Genomic DNA, 19,779 nt, shown 5'->3' with positions numbered 1-19,779 from the left:
TTTATATAATTTCCTTACTGATATGCATTATTACAATTTCATACTGAAACTACTGTTAAAACCATGCATATTTGCAGTCAACGAACACTTAAAATGGCTGAGCTTGCATAATTTTTTTTAATAGGGAGAGAGGAATAATCCACTGTCAGAGACCACTGGCATCATCTAACTCGAGAGCAAAGTACTGGGCATGTTAAAATTTATCATGACCTAGACTTTTCTTCACTGACATATAGTGAACGAACAATGGCTGAATAATTTGTACACATTAAAGGGGTTGTCCGGTCAAAACCGATAAGTCTGCATTCACTTCAGACTTATGAATTCCCCCCCAGTGCATGCACTGTGTGCTGCAGGGATTTACCAGTTTTAGACCCGGGACTGGAGCGTATGTATGCGTTATACATACAAACGTGTATACAAGTGTATGGAGCGAGTCTACACCCACTAGCTGGGGGTACGTATAACTCATACATACCCTCTGGTCCCGGGTGTGAAAACTGTGAATCTCTGCAGTGCACAGTGCATGTGCTGGGTGGATTCATAAGTCTGCCGTCACACACAGTGACTGCAGACTTATCGTTTTTAACCCGACAACCCCTTTAACCCCGCTGGGCCAGCCAAATTCAGCTAGTTTGGCCAATGTAAGTCTAAAGTGTATAGTCAGCTTTAGTTTTTATGTGGTTTCTAAACCCTGGAAGGGAATCCATCGGCAGGTTTTATTATGTAATCTGCGAGTACCATAATGTAGAGAGCCTGATTCCAAGGATGTGTCATTTTACTAGGCTATGTGTGGTCATTTCAATACAATCTGTGTTTTATCAGCAGGAGGTTTACTAGAGAACTAAATCTCACGTGCAGCCCAGTCCAGCTAATTGCCACTGATTGGAAGCTTGCTGACAGTGTACACTAGAAGCTGCCAGTCAGGGTGTGGGGTGGGCTTATCTACAGCTCGGAATTATGGCCATTGCCACATGTACAGCAGAGAAAACAGAGATTCTGTCACCAAGCAGCCCAGTAAGTGACACATCACTGGAATCAGGGTCTCTGCCCCTACATCATGCAGCTCTCAGTTTACATAGCAAAAAACTGTTGACAGATTACATTTAAAAGTCTCAGTACTGAATGGATACAGAAGAGATACTTAACCCCTTCCCGACCTGTGACACCACGTAGGCGTCATGAAAGTCAGTGCTATTCCGACCTGTGACGCCTATGTGGCGTCATGGCAGGATCGCGTTCCTGCAGATTGGGTTAAAGGGTTAACTAAAATTTCACCGGATCTGCGGGGACGGGGAGTGGTACTTCAGCCCAGGGGGTGTGGCTTTGCCTCCACGTGGCTACTATCACACTGATTGGCTGTTTCACTTTCAAGAGCCAATCAGAGCAATTTGTAATATTTCACCAGTCAAACTGCTGAAATATTACTATCCAGCCATGGCCGATGCTGCAATATAATCGGCCATGGCTGGAGACCCCGATCCACCCCCGCCACGACTGACAGCGGCGATCTGCCGATGCCTTAAGGCCTCCTCTTTCCTTTGTCCTGTCCTCTGCCCCCCCCATCCTGTCCTCCGTCCCCCCGCCTGTCCTCCGTCCCCCCGCCTGTCCTCCGTCCCCCCCGCTGTCCGATCTCACTCCTTCTGTGCCTCCCGAATCCTGGCGTCCCTCCCGATGCCGGCGGTCTTCAGCAATGGGCGCCGCCATCTTCCAAAATGGCGGGCGCATGCGCAGTGCACCCGTCGAGCCGGCCGGCAGATTCATTCATTCGATGCCGGTACATTTTGATCACTGTGATACAACCTATCACAGTGATCAAAATAAAAAAAATAGTAAATACCCCCCCACACCATTATCACCCCCACAGGTAGGGAAAATAATAAAATAAGGAAAATATATTTATTTTTATTTTTCCACTAGGCTTAGGGTCAGAACTAGGGTTAGGGTTAGAGTTAGGGCTAGGGTTAGAACTAGGGTTAGGGTTGCAATTAGGGTATGTGCACACGGTGCGGATTTGGCTGCGGATCCACAGCGGATTGGCCGCTGCGAATTCACAGCAGTTTTCCATGTATTGTACAGTGCCATGTAAACCTATGGAAAACCAAATCCGCTGTGCCCATGGTGCAGAAAATACCGCACGCAAACACTTAGTTGTATTTTCCGCAGTATGTCAATTCTTTTGCGGATTCCGCAGCGTTTTACACCTGCTCCTCAATAGGAATCAACAGGTGTAAAGCCGCAGAAATCTGCAGGTAAAATGCAGTGTGTTTTACCTGCAGGTTTTTCAAAAATGGTGTGGAAAAATCCGCACACAAATCCGCAACGTGGGCCTTAGGGTTGGAATTAGGCTTAGGGTTGGGATTAGAGTTGGGGTTGGAATTAGGGATAAGATTAGGGTTAGGGGTGTGTTGGGGTTAGGGTTAGGCTTGTGGTTAGGGTTGGGATTAGGGTTAGGGGTGTGTTGGGGTTAGGGTTGTGGTTAGGGTTATGGTTAGGGTTGGGATTAGGGTTAGAGGTGTGTTGGGGTTAGTGTTGGAGTTAGAATTGAGGGGTTTCCACTGTTTAGGCACGTCAGGGGGTCCCAAATGCGACATGGCGCCACCATTGATTCCAGCCAATCTTGCGTTCAAAAAGTCAAATGGTGCTCCCTCCCTTCCGAGCCCCGACGTGTGCCCAAACAGTGGTTTACCCAAACATATGGGGCATATGCGTACTGAGGAAAAATTGCACAACAACTTTGGGGGTCTAATTTCTCCTGTTACCCTTGGGAAAATTAAAAAATTGGGGGCTAAAAATTTATTTTTGTGGGGAAAAAAAGTGATTTTTTTATTTTCGCGGCTCTACGTTATAAACTTCTGTGAAGCACTTGGGGGTTCAAAGTGCTCACCACACATCTAGATAAGTTCCTTGGGGGGGTCTATATTCCAAAATGGGGTCACTTGTGGGGGGTTTCTACTGTGTAGGCACATCAGGGGCTCTGCAAACGCAACGTGACGCCCGCAGACCACTCTATCAAAGTATGCATTTCAAAACGTCACTACTTCCCTTCCGAGCACGAACGTGTGCCCAAATAGTGGTTTACCCCCACATATCGGGTACCAGCATACTCAGGACAAACTGGACAACAACTTTTGGGGTCCAATTTCTCCTGTTACCCTTGTGAAAATAAAAAATTGCTTGCAAAAAAATAATTTTTGAGGAAAGAAAATGATTTTTTTTCCACCGCTCTGCGTTATAAACTTCTGTGAAGCACCTGGGGGTTCAAAGTGCTCACTATGCATCTAGATAAGTTCCTTGGGGGGTCTAGTTTCCAAAATGTGGTCACATGTGGGGGAGCTGCAATGTTTAGGCACACAGGGCCTCTGCAAACGTGACATGGTGTCCGCTAACGATTGGAGCTAATTTTTCATTCAAAAAGTCAAATAGCGCTCCTTCCGTTCCAAGCCCTGCCGTGCACCCAAACAGTGGTTTACCTCCACATGTGAGGTATCGGTGTACTCAGGAGAAATTGCCCAACACATTTTAGGATCCATTTTGTGCTGTTGCCCATGTTAAAATGAAAAAAATAAGGCTAAAATTAAATTTTCTGTGAAATAAAAAGTACTTTTTCATTTTTACGGATCAATTTGTGAAGCACCTGGAGGTTCAAAGTGCTCACTATGCATCTAGATAAGCTCCTTGGGGGGGTCTAGTTTCCAAAATGGGGTCACTTGTGGGGAAGCTCCAATGTTTAGGCACACAGGGGCTCTCCAAACGCGACATGGTGTCCGCTAAAGATTGGAGCCAATTTTTCATTGAAAAAGTCAAATGGCGCTCCTTCCCTTCCAAGCCCTGTCGTGCGCCCAAAAAGTGATTTTCCCCCCACATATGGGGTATCGGCGTACTCAGGACAAATTGTGCAATAACTTTTGGGGTCCAGTTTTGAATGTGGTTTTGAGCACCTTGAGGGGTGCAGTTTTTAGAATGGTATCACTTTTGAGTATTTTCAGCCCACATATAGACCCCTCAAACTGACTTCAAATGTGAGGTGGTCCCTAAAAAAATGGTTTTGTAAATTTTGATGTAAAAATGAGAAATCGCTGGTCAAATTTTAACCCTTATAACTTCCTAGCAAAAAAAAAATTTTGTTTCCAAAATTGTGCTGATGTAAAGTAGACATGTGGGAAATGTTATTTATTAACTATTTTGTGTCACATAACTCTCTGGTTTAACAGAATAAAACATCAAAGTTTGAAAATAGCAAAATTTTCAAAATTTTAGCCAAATTTCCACTCTTTTCACAGATAAACGCAAAAATTATTGACCTAAATTTACGACTAACATGAAGCCCAATATGTCACGAAAAAACAATCTCAGAACCGCTAGGATTCGTTGAAGCGTTCCTGAGTTATTACCTCATAAATGCACACTGGTCAGAATTGCGAAAAATGGCCAGGGCATTAACCCCTTTCTGACATCGGACGTACTATCCCGTCCATGTGGGGTGGGCCCCTATGACCATGGACGGGATAGTACGTCCAGCGCGATCGGCGGCGCTCACGGGGGGAGCGCCGCCGATCGCGGCCGGGTGTCAGCTGCCTATCGCAGCTGACATCCGGCACTATGTGCCAGGAGCGGTCACGGACCGCCCCCGGCACATTAACCCCTGGCACACCGCGATCAAAGATGATCGCGATGTGCCGGCGGTGCAGGGAAGCACCGCGCAGGGAGGGGGCTCCCTGTGGGCTTCCCTGAGCCCCCCGCAGCAACGCGATGTGATCGCGTTGCTGCGAGGGTCTTACTTCCCTCCCTCCCTGCTCGAGCCCCGGATCCAAGATGGCCGCGGATCCGGGTCCTGCAGGGAGGGAGGTGGCTTCACAGAGCCTGCTCAGAGCAGGCACTGTGAAGGCTGCAGCGCTGCATGTCAGATCAGTGATCTGACAGAGTGCTGTGCAAACTGTCAGATCACTGATCTGTGATGTCCCCCCCTGGGACAAAGTAAAAAAGTAAAAAAAAAAAAATTTTCAAACGTGTAAAAAAAAATAAAAAAAAATATTCCAAAATAATGAAAAAAAAATAAAAATATTATTCCCATAAATACATTTCTTTATCTAAATAATAAAAAAAAAAACAATAAAAGTACACATATTTAGTATCGCCGCGTCCGTAACGGCCCGACCTATAAAACTGGCCCACTAGTTAACCCCTTCAGTAAACACCGTAAGAAAAAAAAAAAAAAAAAAACCGAGGCAAAAAACAACGCTTTATTATCATACCGCCGAACAAAAAGTGGAATAACACGCGATCAAAAAGACAGATATAAATAACCATGGTACCGCTGAAAACGTCATCTTGTCCCGCAAAAAACGAGCCGCAACACAGCATCAGCAAAAAAATAAAAAAGTTATAGTCCTGAGAATAAAGCGATGCCAAAATAATTATTTTTTCTATAAAATAGTTTTTATCGTATAAAAGCGCCAAAACATAAAAAAATGATATAAATGAGGTGTCGCTGTAATCGTACTGACCCGAAGAATAAAACTGCTTTATCAATTTTACCAAACGCGGAACGGTATAAACGCCTCCCCCAAAAGAAATTCATGAATATCTGGTTTTTGGTCATTCTGCCACACAAAAATCGGAATAAAAAGCGAACAAAAAATGTCACGTGCCCGAAAATTTTACCAATAAAAACGTCAACTCGTCCCGCAAAAAACAAGACCTCACATGACTCTGTGGACCAAAATATAGAAATATTATAGCTCTCAAAATGTGGTAACGCAAAAAATATTTTTTGCAATAAAAAGCGTCTTTCAGTGTGTGACGGCTGCCAATCATAAAAATCCGCTAAAAAACCCGCTATAAAAGTAAATCAAACCCCCCTTCATCACCCCCTTAGTTAGGGAAAAATTAAAAAAATGTATTTATTTCCATTTTCCCATTAGGGTTAGGGCTAGCGTTAGGGCTAGGGTTAGGGTTAGGGCTAGGGTTAGGGTTAGGGTTAGGGCTAGGGTTAGGGTTAGGGCTAGGGTTAGGGCTAGGGCTAGGGTTAGGGCTAGGGTTAGGGCTAGGGTTAGGGCTAGGGTTAGGATTAGGGTTAGGGCTAGGGCTACAGTTTGGGTTGGGGCTAAAGTTACAGTTAGGGTTTAGATTACATTTACGGTTGGGAATAGGGTTGGGATTAGGGTTAGGGGTGTGTCTGGGTTAGAGGTGTGGTTAGGGTTACTGTTGGGATTAGGGTTAGGGATGTGTTTGGATTAGGGTTTCAGTTATAATTGTGGGGTTTCCACTGTTTAGGCACATCAGGGGCTCTCCAAACGCGACATGGCGTCCGATCTCAATTCCAGCCAATTCTGCGTTGAAAAAGTAAAACAGTGCTTCTTCCCTTCCGAGCTCTCCCGTGTGCCCAAACAGGGGTTTACCCCAACATATGGGGTATCAGCGTACTCAGGACAAATAGGACAACAACTTTTGGGGTCCAATTTCTCCTGTTACCCTTGGGAAAATACAAAACTCGGGGCTAAAACATATTTTTTGTGGGAAAAAAAAAGATTTTTCATTTTCACGGCTCTGCGTTATAAACTGTAGTGAAACACTTGGGGGTTCAAAGTTCTCACAACACATCTAGATTAGTTCCCTGGGGGGTCTAGTTTCCAATATGGGGTCACTTGTGGGGGGTTTCTACTGTTTAGGTACATTAGGGGTTCTGCAAACGCAATGTGACGTCTGCAGACCATTCCATCTAAGTCTGCATTCCAAATGGCGCTCCTTCCCTTCCGAGCTCTGCCATGCGCTCAAACGGTGGTTTCCCCCAACATACGGGGTATCAGCGTACTCAGGACAAATTGGACAACAACTTTTGGGGTCGAATTTCTCCTCTTACCCTCGGGAAAATACAAAACTGGGGGCTAAAAAATAATTTTGGGGGGAAAGATTTTTTTTTTTAATTTTCACGGCTCTGCGTTACAAACTGTAGTGAAACACTTGGGAGGGTTCAAAGCTATCACAACACATCTAGATGAGTTCCTTAGGGGGTCTAGTTTCCAAAATGGTGTCACTTGTGGGAGGTTTCTACTGTTTAGGTACATTAGGGGCTCTGCAAATGCAATGTGACACCTGCAGACCATTCCATCTAAGTCCTCATTCCAAATGGAGCTCCTTCCCTTCCGAGCCCTCCCATGCGCCCAAACAGTGGTTCCCCCCCCACATATGGGGTATCAGCGCACTCAGGACAAATTGGACAACAAATTGTGGGGTCGAATTTCTCCTGTTACCCTCGGGAAAATACAAAACTGGGGGCTAAAAAATAATTTTTGTGGGAAAAAATTTTTGTTTTATTTTTACGGCTCTGCATTATAAACTTCTGTGAAGCACTTGGTGGGTCAAAGTGCTCACCACACCTCTAGATAAGTTCCTTAGGGGGTCTACTTTCCAAAATGGTGTCATTTGTGGGGGGTTTCAATGTTTAGGCACATCAGTGGCTCTTCAAACGCAACATGGCGTTCTATCTCAATTCCTGTCAATTTTGCTTTGAAAAGTCAAACGGCGCTCCTTCCCTTCCGAGCTCTCCCATCCGCCCAAACAGTGGTTTACCCCCACATATGGGGTATCAGCGTACTCAGGACAAATTGTACAACAACTTTTGGGGTCCAATTTCTTCTCTTACCCTTGGCAAAATAAAAAATTGGGGGCGAAAAGATAATTTTTGTGAAAAAATATGATTTTTTATTTTTACGGTTCTACATTATAAACTTCTGTGAAGCACTTGGTGGGTCAAAGTGCTCAGCACACCTCTAGATAAGTTCCTTAGGGGGTCTACTTTCCAAAATGGTGTCACTTGTGGGGGGTTTCAGTGTTTAGCCACATCAGGGGCTCTCCAAACGAAACATGGCGTCCCATCTCAATTCCAGTCAATTTTGCATTGAAAAGTCAAATGGCACTCCTTCGCTTCCGAGCTCTGCCATGCGCCCAAACAGTGGTTTACCCCCACATTTGGGGTATTGGCATACTCAGGACAAATTGTACAACAATATTTGGGGTCCATTTTCTCCTGTTACCCTTGGTAAAATAAAACAAATTGGAGCTGAATTAAATTTTTTGTGAAAAAAAGTTAAATGTTCATTTTTATTTAAACATTCAAAAAATTCCTGTGAAGCACCAGAAGGGTTAATAAACTTCTTGAATATGGTTTTGAGCACCTTGAGGGGTGTAGTTTTTAGAATGGTGTCACACTTGGGTATTTTCTATCATATAGACCCCTCAAAATGACTTCAAATGAGATGTGGTCCCTAAAATAAAATGGTGTTGTAGAAATGAGAAATTGCTGGTCAACTTTTAACCCTTATAACTCCCTAACAAAAAAAAATTTTGGTTCCAAAATTGTGCTGATGTAAAGTAGACATGTGGGAAATGTTACTTATTAAGTATTTTGTGTGACATATCTCTGTGATTTAATTGCATAAAAATTCAAAGTTGGAAAATTGCGAAATTTTCATAATTTTCGCCAAATTTCCGTTTTTTTCACAAATAAACGCAGGTACTATCAAAGAATTTTTACCATTGTCATGAAGTACAATATGTCACGAGAAAACAATGTCAGAATCACCAGGATCCATTGAAGCGTTCCAGAGTTATAACCTCATAAAGGGACAGTGGTCAGAATTGTAAAAATTGGCCCGGTCATTAACGTGCAAACCACCCTTGGGGGTAAAGGGGTTAAGGTCAAAATAGGCTGGGTCATGAAGGGGTTAATACTAATGATAACAAAGCACATTAATATAATCTGTCAATGTCCTAAATACACAATATTACCAAATGTCAGGATTCCCTGACCGCTGCCACCAATTCGTCACGATTCACACCGTGACCGTCACCCCTACGTCACGGGTTGGGGTGACCTTAGGCCAACAGACGGCTATCACATGTGCAGGGGGGCTTATCTTAGTTATCCCTCCACTGCTAACAATGTGATGAGAAAACACACACAAGGCTATTGACCTCTTAGTTTACAGCAGGGGCTTATTCTAGGTATCCCACTGCTTTCAATATACCACAAACTGCAGGGATTTATGTATATCCCGCTTACAGTTCCACTTAACACTTGCAGCTCTCTGGCGCCCCTCTTACTCTCAGGTCAGATTAGGTACTGCACCCTGGGTAATTAGTCGCCAGAAAGGCTGCCTGCTATGTACTGGCTATTGGGCACGCTGCAGCGACGCGATAAACTACTCCCACTCAGGCAGGAACAATAATTATCAACGCCGCAGCCGCTACAGCATCACTCAACAGTCAGCACACTCTCGCTGCCACCAGCTTCGATTAAACGGGTCCGAAGCTAACCCAACACAACAGTAACAGTAGCGTATTTCCCTTCAGAAGACTTAGGGTACGGTTTAGAACAGGAGAACGAACTAATATTAAATATTATATTCCATAAAAATTAGGCAGTGCTTTATCAAAAATATTTTATAAAGATGTTACAAATGAGACAATTGCAAATATGTACACGGGTAATTATAACATAAAGGGAATAAAGGAGAAAAGATAACACTCACATGTTCAAAGCATGGCAGGCCCCCAGGCTGGTGCAGCTTTCCATACGTCCCAACTCATGGGATGTGCTCAGCTCTTCCAGGAAAATAGGACAAGAAGAAAGCTGGGGATGTGTGCAGACAGTTATAGCCAAGCCTGTAACATCCCAGAAAGGGGTTGGATCACCTCGTCCCTCCTACCTCTTCAGTTAACTCATTTTATTCTAATCTATATCTAATTTCGATAACTCCGCTACAAAACATGTCATAGTCCTAACAAACTCATCATTCATCTCGGATTAACGTGAGCATTCTAATGAGATCAAATATGTCCTATCTTGGATACATATTTACAGAGAAAACCCTACTTCTTTACCAGACGTAGTTAGAAGCCCGAGTTTCAAGGGATGGGTAGATACACCGAGTGGGAATACGAATATATATTTTCGTGTTCTTAACGTAAACATTGTGCATAATATCGTACAAAAACCAAACAAAGAATCTTTCATGGATCCTAGAAACTTCTAGACACTTCTAAACAGTTCTCTGCTAGAGGAAAATTTGAGCCTAGTCGTAAATGCCTCTCGGCCATAAAACTCCCCAGTACATTGGCAAAGCAGCTCTTGGCTGAATGAAAGGGAAGGGGGGCTTGGGAGTTGAAAGTCAGGAATTTGAAGCTACAAACTGTTGCAGCATCACTCCAAGAAGGGGGGCTTAGCCCACGCAGGCTAGCAAGAGAACTACTTATGATATTTCATACCATATCGTGACACCAAAGTTTATATTCCATTCCAGGTACGTTACCCCTACTTCTACAGAACAAATCATGACTGTTAAGATGGTATAGGAAACATTTCCATGCCTTCCCATCCACACTTACTCTATAGAGTTAATTTGACATCTGTAGGATGGAATATATGACGGCGATTCTAAGTGCGACAGTGGAGAACTCGGTTTGGACTCCCTGGGATTACTATTGGGCTCAGAGGACAGAATAGGCCACTCCTAGTACTTTTGGTCTCCCCTCCTTTCAGAGTTCACCCTTTCCCCTTCTCTTCCCTTCCTTGTGTGTGTCCTGTCTTTTTGTTCGTCTATTTGAGGTTACATTTATTATATCTGGTTTTTGCCCATGTTGTATTTTGGTCAGAGAGTCAATCTGGCTCTTTTTGTTTCTTATTCTCTGTATTGTAAAAGTTTGTCTTAATGATTCATTCTCATTTGTCAAAATTTGTGAAAGCTTTAACAAAAATTTACAGTTAAAAAAAAATGGTATAGGAAAATTGCCCCTTCCCCCACCTTTGTTGTCATACTCTTTAGATTAGAGATTATTAATATTGTAACTCTTAGTAATAGTAATTAACCTTTTTGTTTAAATCCATGCAATCAATACAATTGGCGTGATATTTCCCCGATTCATCAAGAATGGTATTGTTCACGCCAGTCTTGAGGGGAAAGGTTCAAGTAGGAGGCTCGTGATTCATTAAGTTGCGAATGCCTCTTAATGAATCAGGAACATCTCAAAAGTGGCGAGCGCCTCCGTGCACCTCACCACAAATCCAGTAATCCAGTTTTTGCATTTTTGTTTTTTCCTCCCACTTTTTTATTCTTCTATTGTCATAGCCATACGAGGGCTTGTTTTTTGTGTGACGAGTTATACATTTTATTATGGGATGTACTGGAAAGTGAGAAAAAAATGTCAAGTGGAGCAAAAATGCGAAAGAAAAGCGCAATTCCACAGTAGTTTTATTTTTTTGGCATTTATTATACAGTACAAATGACTGGGTAGTATGATGTCTTTCCAGCTATTTGGAATGAAACTGACTATTCATATGAATGGAAGTTCTGAAAATTGCAGCATGCCCTTGCTGCGGATATGCCATAAGTGTTTAGGATGGCGATTCATTCTTCCGTAACTTTCAATAGGGTGACAAGAACAAGATACACGGCACTCTATAGATTTGTGAGTAGAGGTGCTCAAGTAGGGTTTCCAGCCCCTTAAATCAACTGTATCAAAAAACTTGGCATTCATAACAGGGTGAGAGTGCTCAATAATACTTTACATTGCTTTTTAGGGTGTTTTGAAGTATGGCGTGGCCGCTCACAATGTCATCCCTGATGGTTATGATTTTGGTATGTATAGCATAAACTTAAATCATGTGGAATTGTTACTTGGGCATAAAAAAATCTAAACTGTTGAATGTTGCCCATAGTAACAAGATAACTTTTATATGTTTTTTTTTTTTTTTAGAAATCTGCTTTGAAAAAATGAAAGCTGGTCCTAGATTGGCTGCTAGTGAGGGCTGTTTATGGCAATTGTGTAAATTCCAGTTCTGTATTATATTTATCGTTTTAATATTAAGGAGCTGGAACTTAATCACTTATTGCCTGCTATTCCAATACGTTATATATATATATATATATATATATATATATATATATATATATATATATATATATATATATATATATATATATATATATATATATATATATATATATATATATATAAATATTTTTGCATGGTGAAACAGGGTTTTCTATCTATGCACTCATTCTGCATGCGGGGATGCGAACATCTCTCTCGAGCACTCGCGCTACTCTTCATACCCAAGCATCCTTGGCAAACTCGAGTAAGGAGCACTTGAGCTCACCACTAATTATCATTTCGAAAAAGAAACGTGTTGTGCCATTCCTCCAAGAAATGAATGAATACATTTACAGCTGGTTGGGTATTATCCTTCTCCTTGACAAAGGCCCATGTATAGTCAGTACTGACAGGACAGTGTGAGAGCATAGGAACCCCCTCCCCCAACCAATAACTCCCAAATGCCAATTTCTTTATCATTTTTATTAAGAACTAGTTCAAGAGCCTGGCGTTGCCCAGGCATAGTAACTAACTGGTTAGTTATAGCACCTCACTTCTTCTCTTATTTTCCCCTCAAGCCTCTCATTTTCCCCCCTCACTCCTCTCATTTTCCCCCCTCACTCCTCTCATTTTCCTCCTCACACCTCTCATTTTTCCCTCACTTCTCTCAATTTTCTCCTCACACCTCTTATTTTCCCATTTTCCCCCCTCTCTCGTCTCATTTTCCTCATCACCTCCCATTTTCCCCCTCACATCTCTCATTTTCCCCCTCACACCTGTCATTTTCTGGTCACTCCACTATTTTCCCTCATTCATCTAATTTTGCACCTCTTCATTTTCAACTCACACCACTCATTTTCACCTCACACCTCTGTTTCCCCTCAGTTTATACCTGTATGTCATCTCCCCTGTATATAGTATATACCTGATCACAAGCAGTATTTTTAAAAATCTGAAAATCCACAAAAACACTTTTCCAGGTAAATGTTTTCTAAAATCTCAAATGAATTTCATTGTTCCGCACCTTGTTCGCCAGCCCGCTGTCTCAATTCCAACTGTATCTTCATCTTCAGGAAGTGGATACAATTGAATCCAATGGAAGCCTTCAGCGTGTCTTGGCGTAGTGTGCGCGATCACATCACTAGATCGCGCCTGCTGCCCTGAGCCACAAACAGCACAAATTAAAGCAGCTCACTGGGGAACAAGGTTAGGTGAATAGCTGTAGATTTTATTTTGTTTTTTTGGGTTTTTTCCTTCTTCTTATTTTTGTCAGTCAGTACTGAGTACTGTGAGGCCTCATAATGTGTGTGGGAGAGGGGCATGACACTATGTTGAGGGCACTATGGAGACATGATACTAAGTTGGGGGGGCACTATTAGGGCATCATACTGTTATGAACATTGTAGGTCATCACACTATATTGAATGCGGTGTGATACTGAACTGAGGGGCACTACAAGGACGTCATACTGTTTAAGGGTCACAGTTGGGGTAAGTGTGGGGCACTACAAGGGCCTCATAGTTAGGGGGAACTGTGGATGTTTGTAGGGGCATCATACTGAGTTGGGGCATTATACTTGTGGGGTATCATACTGTGTTGTGGGAAACTTGGGGGCACCATAAAGCGTTGGAGGACATTGGGGGCATCATAATATGTATGGGTGCGGGAGCACTGTCAAGGCTTCATATTATATTAGGGACACTGGCAAGGCATCATTCGGTGTTGGAGGGAGTACTATGGGAGCAAATTGTGTGTGGGGTCATTCACTATGGTGATATCATACTGTTTTTGGATGGGGGTGCATTTGGGGGATATCATGCTTGAAAGAGGGGTATCGTACTGTATGGGGGCTTTGAAAGTGGTATCGTAGTGAGTGGGAACAGTCATTAGGGGCATTTTTTTTGTGTGTGTTGCAATTCATGTCTCACTCCCTGTCTGTAGAAGTTGATAGGTATGCCCTTTGTGACTGCGTAGGCACTGTTTTAATGTCAGACTAGTTTTTGGTATTTTTTTTGCAGAATGCTTTTTTGTGGGGCTCCAAGATTTCTATGAGCACCCCAGTCATTATGCCTTTTATGAAAATAGTATTGACCTTAAAGGATGCTAGTAACACACAGAAACACAGATTTTCACACATGAGCTTTAAATTACAATACTTGGCATCATAGAAACACAAGCTGAAAATTCAACTTTTTTTTACCTCAAGCCTACAGAACCTACAGAATGATACAATTTAATTTTATCTTTCCATTTTCTTTCAGTGTTCCGTCCAATTTCAGGAAGAGCAAAGCTCCGTATGAATCCACGTGCAGATTTTGACTTTTCTTCCCCCAAAATAGATCTGGCTGTTAACCTTCAGGATATAGCCATGGAATTTAATAAACCGCAGGTAATAAATCAGTGATGGTAGCACATGACAGGCACTGCCCCATTCTCAGGCCACGTCTGCTTACTTTGCATGAATGAAGGACGTGGTATTGGCACCACGGCCCTGTTATCTGCCATACACACCCTGCGGTTGGCTGTAGTGTTATTGTTCTGGGCTTGCTTGATTGTCTCATAAAGCCAGTTTACTCACTTTTAATACACATTGAGAGCATATATTCAGGTAGTTGTGAATTATGGATGACAGAAGCCTTAATAATGTAGTTTTCTCCTTCGCCACATTGGGGGACACAGAACCATGGGTGTATGCTGCTGTCACTAGGAGGCTGACACTAAGTTGAAACAAAAAAAGTTAGCTCCTCCCCTGCAGTATACACCCTCATGCTGGCTTCCAGAGACCCAGTTCAAGCTTAGTGTTCGTGGGAGGCACACTGGGTCTGCTATTCAGACCAGAGCTTTTTGGATTTTTCCCACAATTTATCCATTTACCTGGACGAAGGGGCGAAGGAAGCTTTCAAGGCTCTGATCTCCCCAAACCAACAACAGGCGAACACTGGAGTATTGCCTCACCGTATCCTCTCCTGCGACGTGGGAAGCCACTGCCTGAGCTGATTTTAGGGGCGACGGGCACCTTCAAGGGCACCGATCTTCCCCCTCTCTTCAGACAAGCACTGGAGTGGTACCTCCAGTATCCTCTTCTGCAGCCAGGCGATATTGCCGGACATTTTGTCCTGCCCACAGGTTTTACCCTCGGCTGTTCAGAGGCACTCTCCATTGTGGCATCCGTGCAGCCCCCACTGCATCACCACTGAAATCGGATGATGGAAGGAGGCGGACGATTCCTCTCCACCCCCCTTTCAGGGGATGGTGGATGGAGGCTCCTCCAACCCTGCACCGTCCTAACTGCCCCGGACACAGCGCTGACCTGCATTATAGGGGTAAGTGCATCGGGAGGGGTCGTTTCTTTGGCGGTACGAGGGCTCCATAGCAGCAGGGTCCCCACAGAGCTCCGCAGCACTTTTTCTGGCGGTCCGCGCCGGATGAAGCCATAAGTTTAGTCCCCGGCTTCGGCCTTGTGTAGGCCGCATCCCGGTAAGCTCACATCACTCCGGAGGCTCCGCCCCCATTACTGGTGCTTGACGCTCCTTGCAAGACTACCTCCGAGCTCTTGGCAGTCATCTTTTTTTCCCCACTTTAAGCAGCTCTGCCGCCCTCTGCACGTGTCGCCCTGGATGCCGGTTTACTCAGCACCATCATCTTCATATTGCGGGACACAGGGCCTGGGTAGGGAGACGGCACTAGGTGCTTCCCTGCAGCTTTACCCCATATCGCTTCCTCTAGCAGTGTTTTTTCACTTATATTGGGGTACATCATGTCGCAGTCAAAGTCTAAGAAGACTACAAAGGTACATACTACAAAGGTACATACTACCCTTTTCACTGCGTGTACCACCTGCCAGGCTCCTCTCCCTCGGCCTCAAAGCTCCCCTCTCTGCCCAGCCTGTGATGCCCAGTGTGCCCAGGAGCCCTCCGCCGCTACCGACCCCTGTGTATCTAGCCCCCCTGAGTGGGCCGCGGAGCTGTCACAATCCATGGCTTCGCTGGCCAAAGCGATTGTATCCCTCCATGACCCCTCTGGGGAGCGGGGCACTCGTCAAACTGGGTTAAAAGACCCCTCCATTACAGGGGAATCATCGGCCAGCAGTGGCCGCTCTCACCCGAAGGAGGTACGGACATCCAAAGAACGGATCCGCACTACCTCTCCTGAGCATTCTTCATGCCATTCAGCCTCTGGTAGTTCCACTTTTCGGGCACCCTCTCTAGGGATTCGCGGCGATCATGACTCTGATTATGAGTCTGAGGCATCCTTGGACCCGGATTCTCCGGAGTTTTCAAGCTACTGTGGATTCTCTCATTTGAAGCTGTCAATCATGCGCTAAAGGTCGATGAGGACCCTAATTCGGCTCCGGATCATGCGGTTTCTTTTACAAGAACCAAGCGGTCCCATAGGGTGTTCACCTCTCATCCGGACTTTTTGGAGATGGTCAGGCGACACAGGCTTTTACACTGAACTGGGTCTCTGGAAGCCAGCATGAGGGTGTATACTGCAGGGGATGAGCTAACTTTTTTTGTTTCAACTTAGTGTCAGCCTCCTAGTGACAGCAGCATAACACCCATGGTTCTGTGTCCCCAAATAGTGGCTCGGAGAAAAGGATTTTACGGTGAGTACACAAAAATCCCTATTTTCATCATCTGGAGAGGATTCACAAAGAAATTACATTCACTATCCCAAACTAATTTGTGTGTCTCAGCAAAGGCAGCCGTGATGAACGTCTTCAATACATCATCTAAAGAGGAAGCTCATGCCTTGTAGATTTTCTGTATTTGGTGCAGAGGTAAATACATTCTACAAGGAAAGTCTAGGATATTTGTGAATGCACGACTTCTAGCATCGCCCAGGGCCTCTAAGCTAAGATATTGGATAGGTGTTCAGTTTTATATCAATGGGGGTGACACCTGGCATACCCACCGCAGTATCGCCTCCTATTGACTTCAGGAACTGCTTATGTGCAATGCTTGGTGTACTTGGCTGTGATGTTCTGGCATCATTCACTGGGTATGGTCGGCAGCAGTAGGACCTAGTAATAATCCAACCTGTGGGTGCCAAGTATCAGACCCTCAGCTATCTGGTACTGATTACTTCTCTTAATCGATAGATCATCAATACTTTAGCCCAAGACAACCACTTTGGTATCCATTTTGACCTAAACATACTGTTCTTGTACATAAAGTATGTATAGTTTTATATGTTTCATCCTTTATAATATCGTTACATTAAGCCATCAATACCTGATCCGTGGGGTTCACCTGTTACGACTCTATCATTTTTATAGTTTCGGTGGCCGAGCACTGCAGATTTTGGGGTATAGAGGTTGATGTGCAGTACCCGGCCACTATAGTTTAGACAGAACAACTGTGTTCTGGAAGGACCCAAGAACTTCCAGCCAAGGCTCGTAACAGCTGATCGTCAGGGGTGCATGGTTTCGCAACCCTCTCAAATCAGATGTTGATGGCTCACTCAAAGGATAGGCCAGCAATAAAAAAAAAAAAGAGACCAGCATCTTTAGTTTATCAATCAGCAGCTATGGCTTAATACTTAACATGTGTCAGTGTCAGCGTATATGAAGGAAGGTTTTCCACCATTTGTACCATTTTTACTCACTAGCAAGATCGTCTCCCAAATATTTCCCTTTGTGACTTTAGCATTTAGCATAGTATTATATATTTTCTCTGGATGAATATATTGATCTTGATATTAAGTGACGGAGTTTTACATAGTTATTTCTAGAACAAATACTATCTCCACTATCTATATCAAACATACACTAACCCTTTAAATGATCTGTGATGATTGACCAACTTTTTTTTTTTATTTTTTTTAATCTTTCTTGTTTTCAGTACCATAGTGTTATGGAACTTCTTGAGTCTTTAGACTTGATGTCCAGAAACCTCCCATATAGGAAATTCCGTCCTGACGTTGGTGTTCACAATAATGCTAGGGAATGGTAAGTTAAAGCAGCACCTATTGCAATGTAATAATCTTTTTACCTGATCACTCACGTTTGGGAAGTGAGAGAATATGATTTGTGATGAGCGATCGTGCTTGGATAAGGTGTTAAAGGGCATGCTTTGCTCGGGTAGTATCCGAGTGTCCTCAGTTTGAAAATAAAAAAGGGTGAAGCCAGCGCTGCTTATGGTCAGAATGCAATACATAAAGTGCACATGCACATATTAATTTCTAGCTGTATATCAAAATGAGACATTTAGCAAACAATTGATCAATTCTTTGAGCCACCCCGCCATGTCAAGGCATTCTCATAATGGGGCAGTCCTACTCTACGTTTTTTATATTCGCTGTGCCATTACGGCCTCCTGAATGTATTCAAAGCAAAACCACATTAATTGCAAACTGTACCTGAAGCATTTCTGAATCACTCCCATGGCGCCAGAAGAGGGCAAGCGCAGATAAAGGTTGACCAGGTCCGGACATAGACATTTCAGGTCCAACCTCCACACTGCCACACATCAAAGAATTGATCAATTGTTTGCTAAATGTCTCATTTTGAAATACAGTTAAAAATGAATATATGCATGTGCACTTTATGTACTGCGTTCTGACCATAAGCAGTGCTGGCTTCTCCCCTTTTTGTCTTCGGTGTGCTTGTAAAATGTATTGGGCTGCAGATGTTCGACAGCCACATCACATGCAGAGATTGCCTAACAAACGGACAATCCCTGCATGTATGGCGTGGTCGAACAACCGTGATACATGGAGCCACGGGCACTCGAACATTTTTTTCAAGTACGCCAAAGTCACTCGGTCAGCACATGAGCATGCTGGGATAACACCTTATCTGAGCATGTTTGCTCATCACTAAATATGATGATGGTTGTGAAATGGGAAATTTTGATATGTAATTCTGTAATATATGGTTCATGTTTAAAGCAGATATTGTATAAAAGACTCTAAAAACAAATGTTGCTATAAATCAGTATATAATGGCCATTAGAAATGTACTGCTGACAGCTTTGAGTACTTTATATTTGTCTAGTATTCTGTGCCAACTTATCTGCATTGCTTCCAGTGGATATCTTTGTTGTTTTCTACATCATATTATATGTACAGATTTAGTAATATCTGTAATTCTCTGAATATATTGGTTTTGTAGCCAATTCACATCCGTACAGTTGTATTTTTTTTACATTTATAATGTTTCTGATCATACATAGTACATATTTTATTATAATAAAAATTAACGGAGCATTGCTGTATCAATCATAATATAGGGTATGTGTGACAGTCTGGGAGAAGTGATGCATGCAGTGTTTCTGCAACGGAAATGACTTTCTATGGCCACAAAATACTGCGCTGCCCGCATATCAGGCAGTGGTTAGCCGCGCTTACATTTTAATTTATGTGTGCTTTGTAATGGATTGCAATCTCATGCCAATGGTTTGGAAAGCTGACAAACATTGGGAGACCAAGTTTCTAGTCCAATGAATGACCGTGATTGTGGCTTATAGACATACACATACTCCATAATGGCAGCAGTGTATATATGTGACTTATGATTCAGACTGGTCACTGATCAGCATCAGGCACTTGTGGTTGGGTTTTCATTGATTGGTGGTATGAATGCTTTTTCTTGTATGTCCTGTGAGGCAGTGACTTGTGTTACAGGTAGGGGTAGCTCTGTGTTCTCCCCAGGTTGTGCATGGAGACGGACGAAGTCCATAGGTGTGCATGGCAGTCACAGATTTCAGGTCCGAGTTCAGCCACAGGTTTCTTTGTTAAAAACCCTGCAATAAGGGGGTATGGGTGTGTCAGGTGTGTACTGTTGTGCAGAGCAGAGGCCTGCAGAACGCTGGCTGTGTGTGTGAAGTGGCACAGGCCAGCAGAGCCAGCAGCTATGGCAGCTGAATAGCTTGGCACCCGCAGCATATACATCGATGCAAGTCG

The 19,779-nt window shown here is 43.5% G+C and overlaps 1 protein-coding gene across 2 annotated transcripts in view; it reads left to right on the top strand.

The window, feature by feature from the left end:
- Positions 1-19,779, top strand: part of VPS13A (vacuolar protein sorting 13 homolog A) — a 320,730-nt gene that overhangs the window by 55,075 nt on the left and 245,876 nt on the right. For both annotated transcript variants that reach the window (XM_069763032.1, XM_069763023.1), the window contains exons 10-12: positions 11,582-11,639; positions 14,136-14,263; positions 17,718-17,824. In XM_069763032.1, the coding sequence (XP_069619133.1) occupies positions 11,582-11,639; positions 14,136-14,263; positions 17,718-17,824 (293 nt within the window). The remainder of the gene's footprint in view (positions 1-11,581; positions 11,640-14,135; positions 14,264-17,717; positions 17,825-19,779) is intronic.

The sequence above is a fragment of the Ranitomeya imitator genome, chromosome 1 (assembly GCF_032444005.1).
Source record: "Ranitomeya imitator isolate aRanImi1 chromosome 1, aRanImi1.pri, whole genome shotgun sequence".
Classification (NCBI taxonomy): Eukaryota; Metazoa; Chordata; class Amphibia; order Anura; family Dendrobatidae; genus Ranitomeya; species Ranitomeya imitator.
The sequence above is the reverse complement of the archived record's forward strand: the minus strand, read 5'-3'. Positions and strand labels throughout refer to the sequence as shown.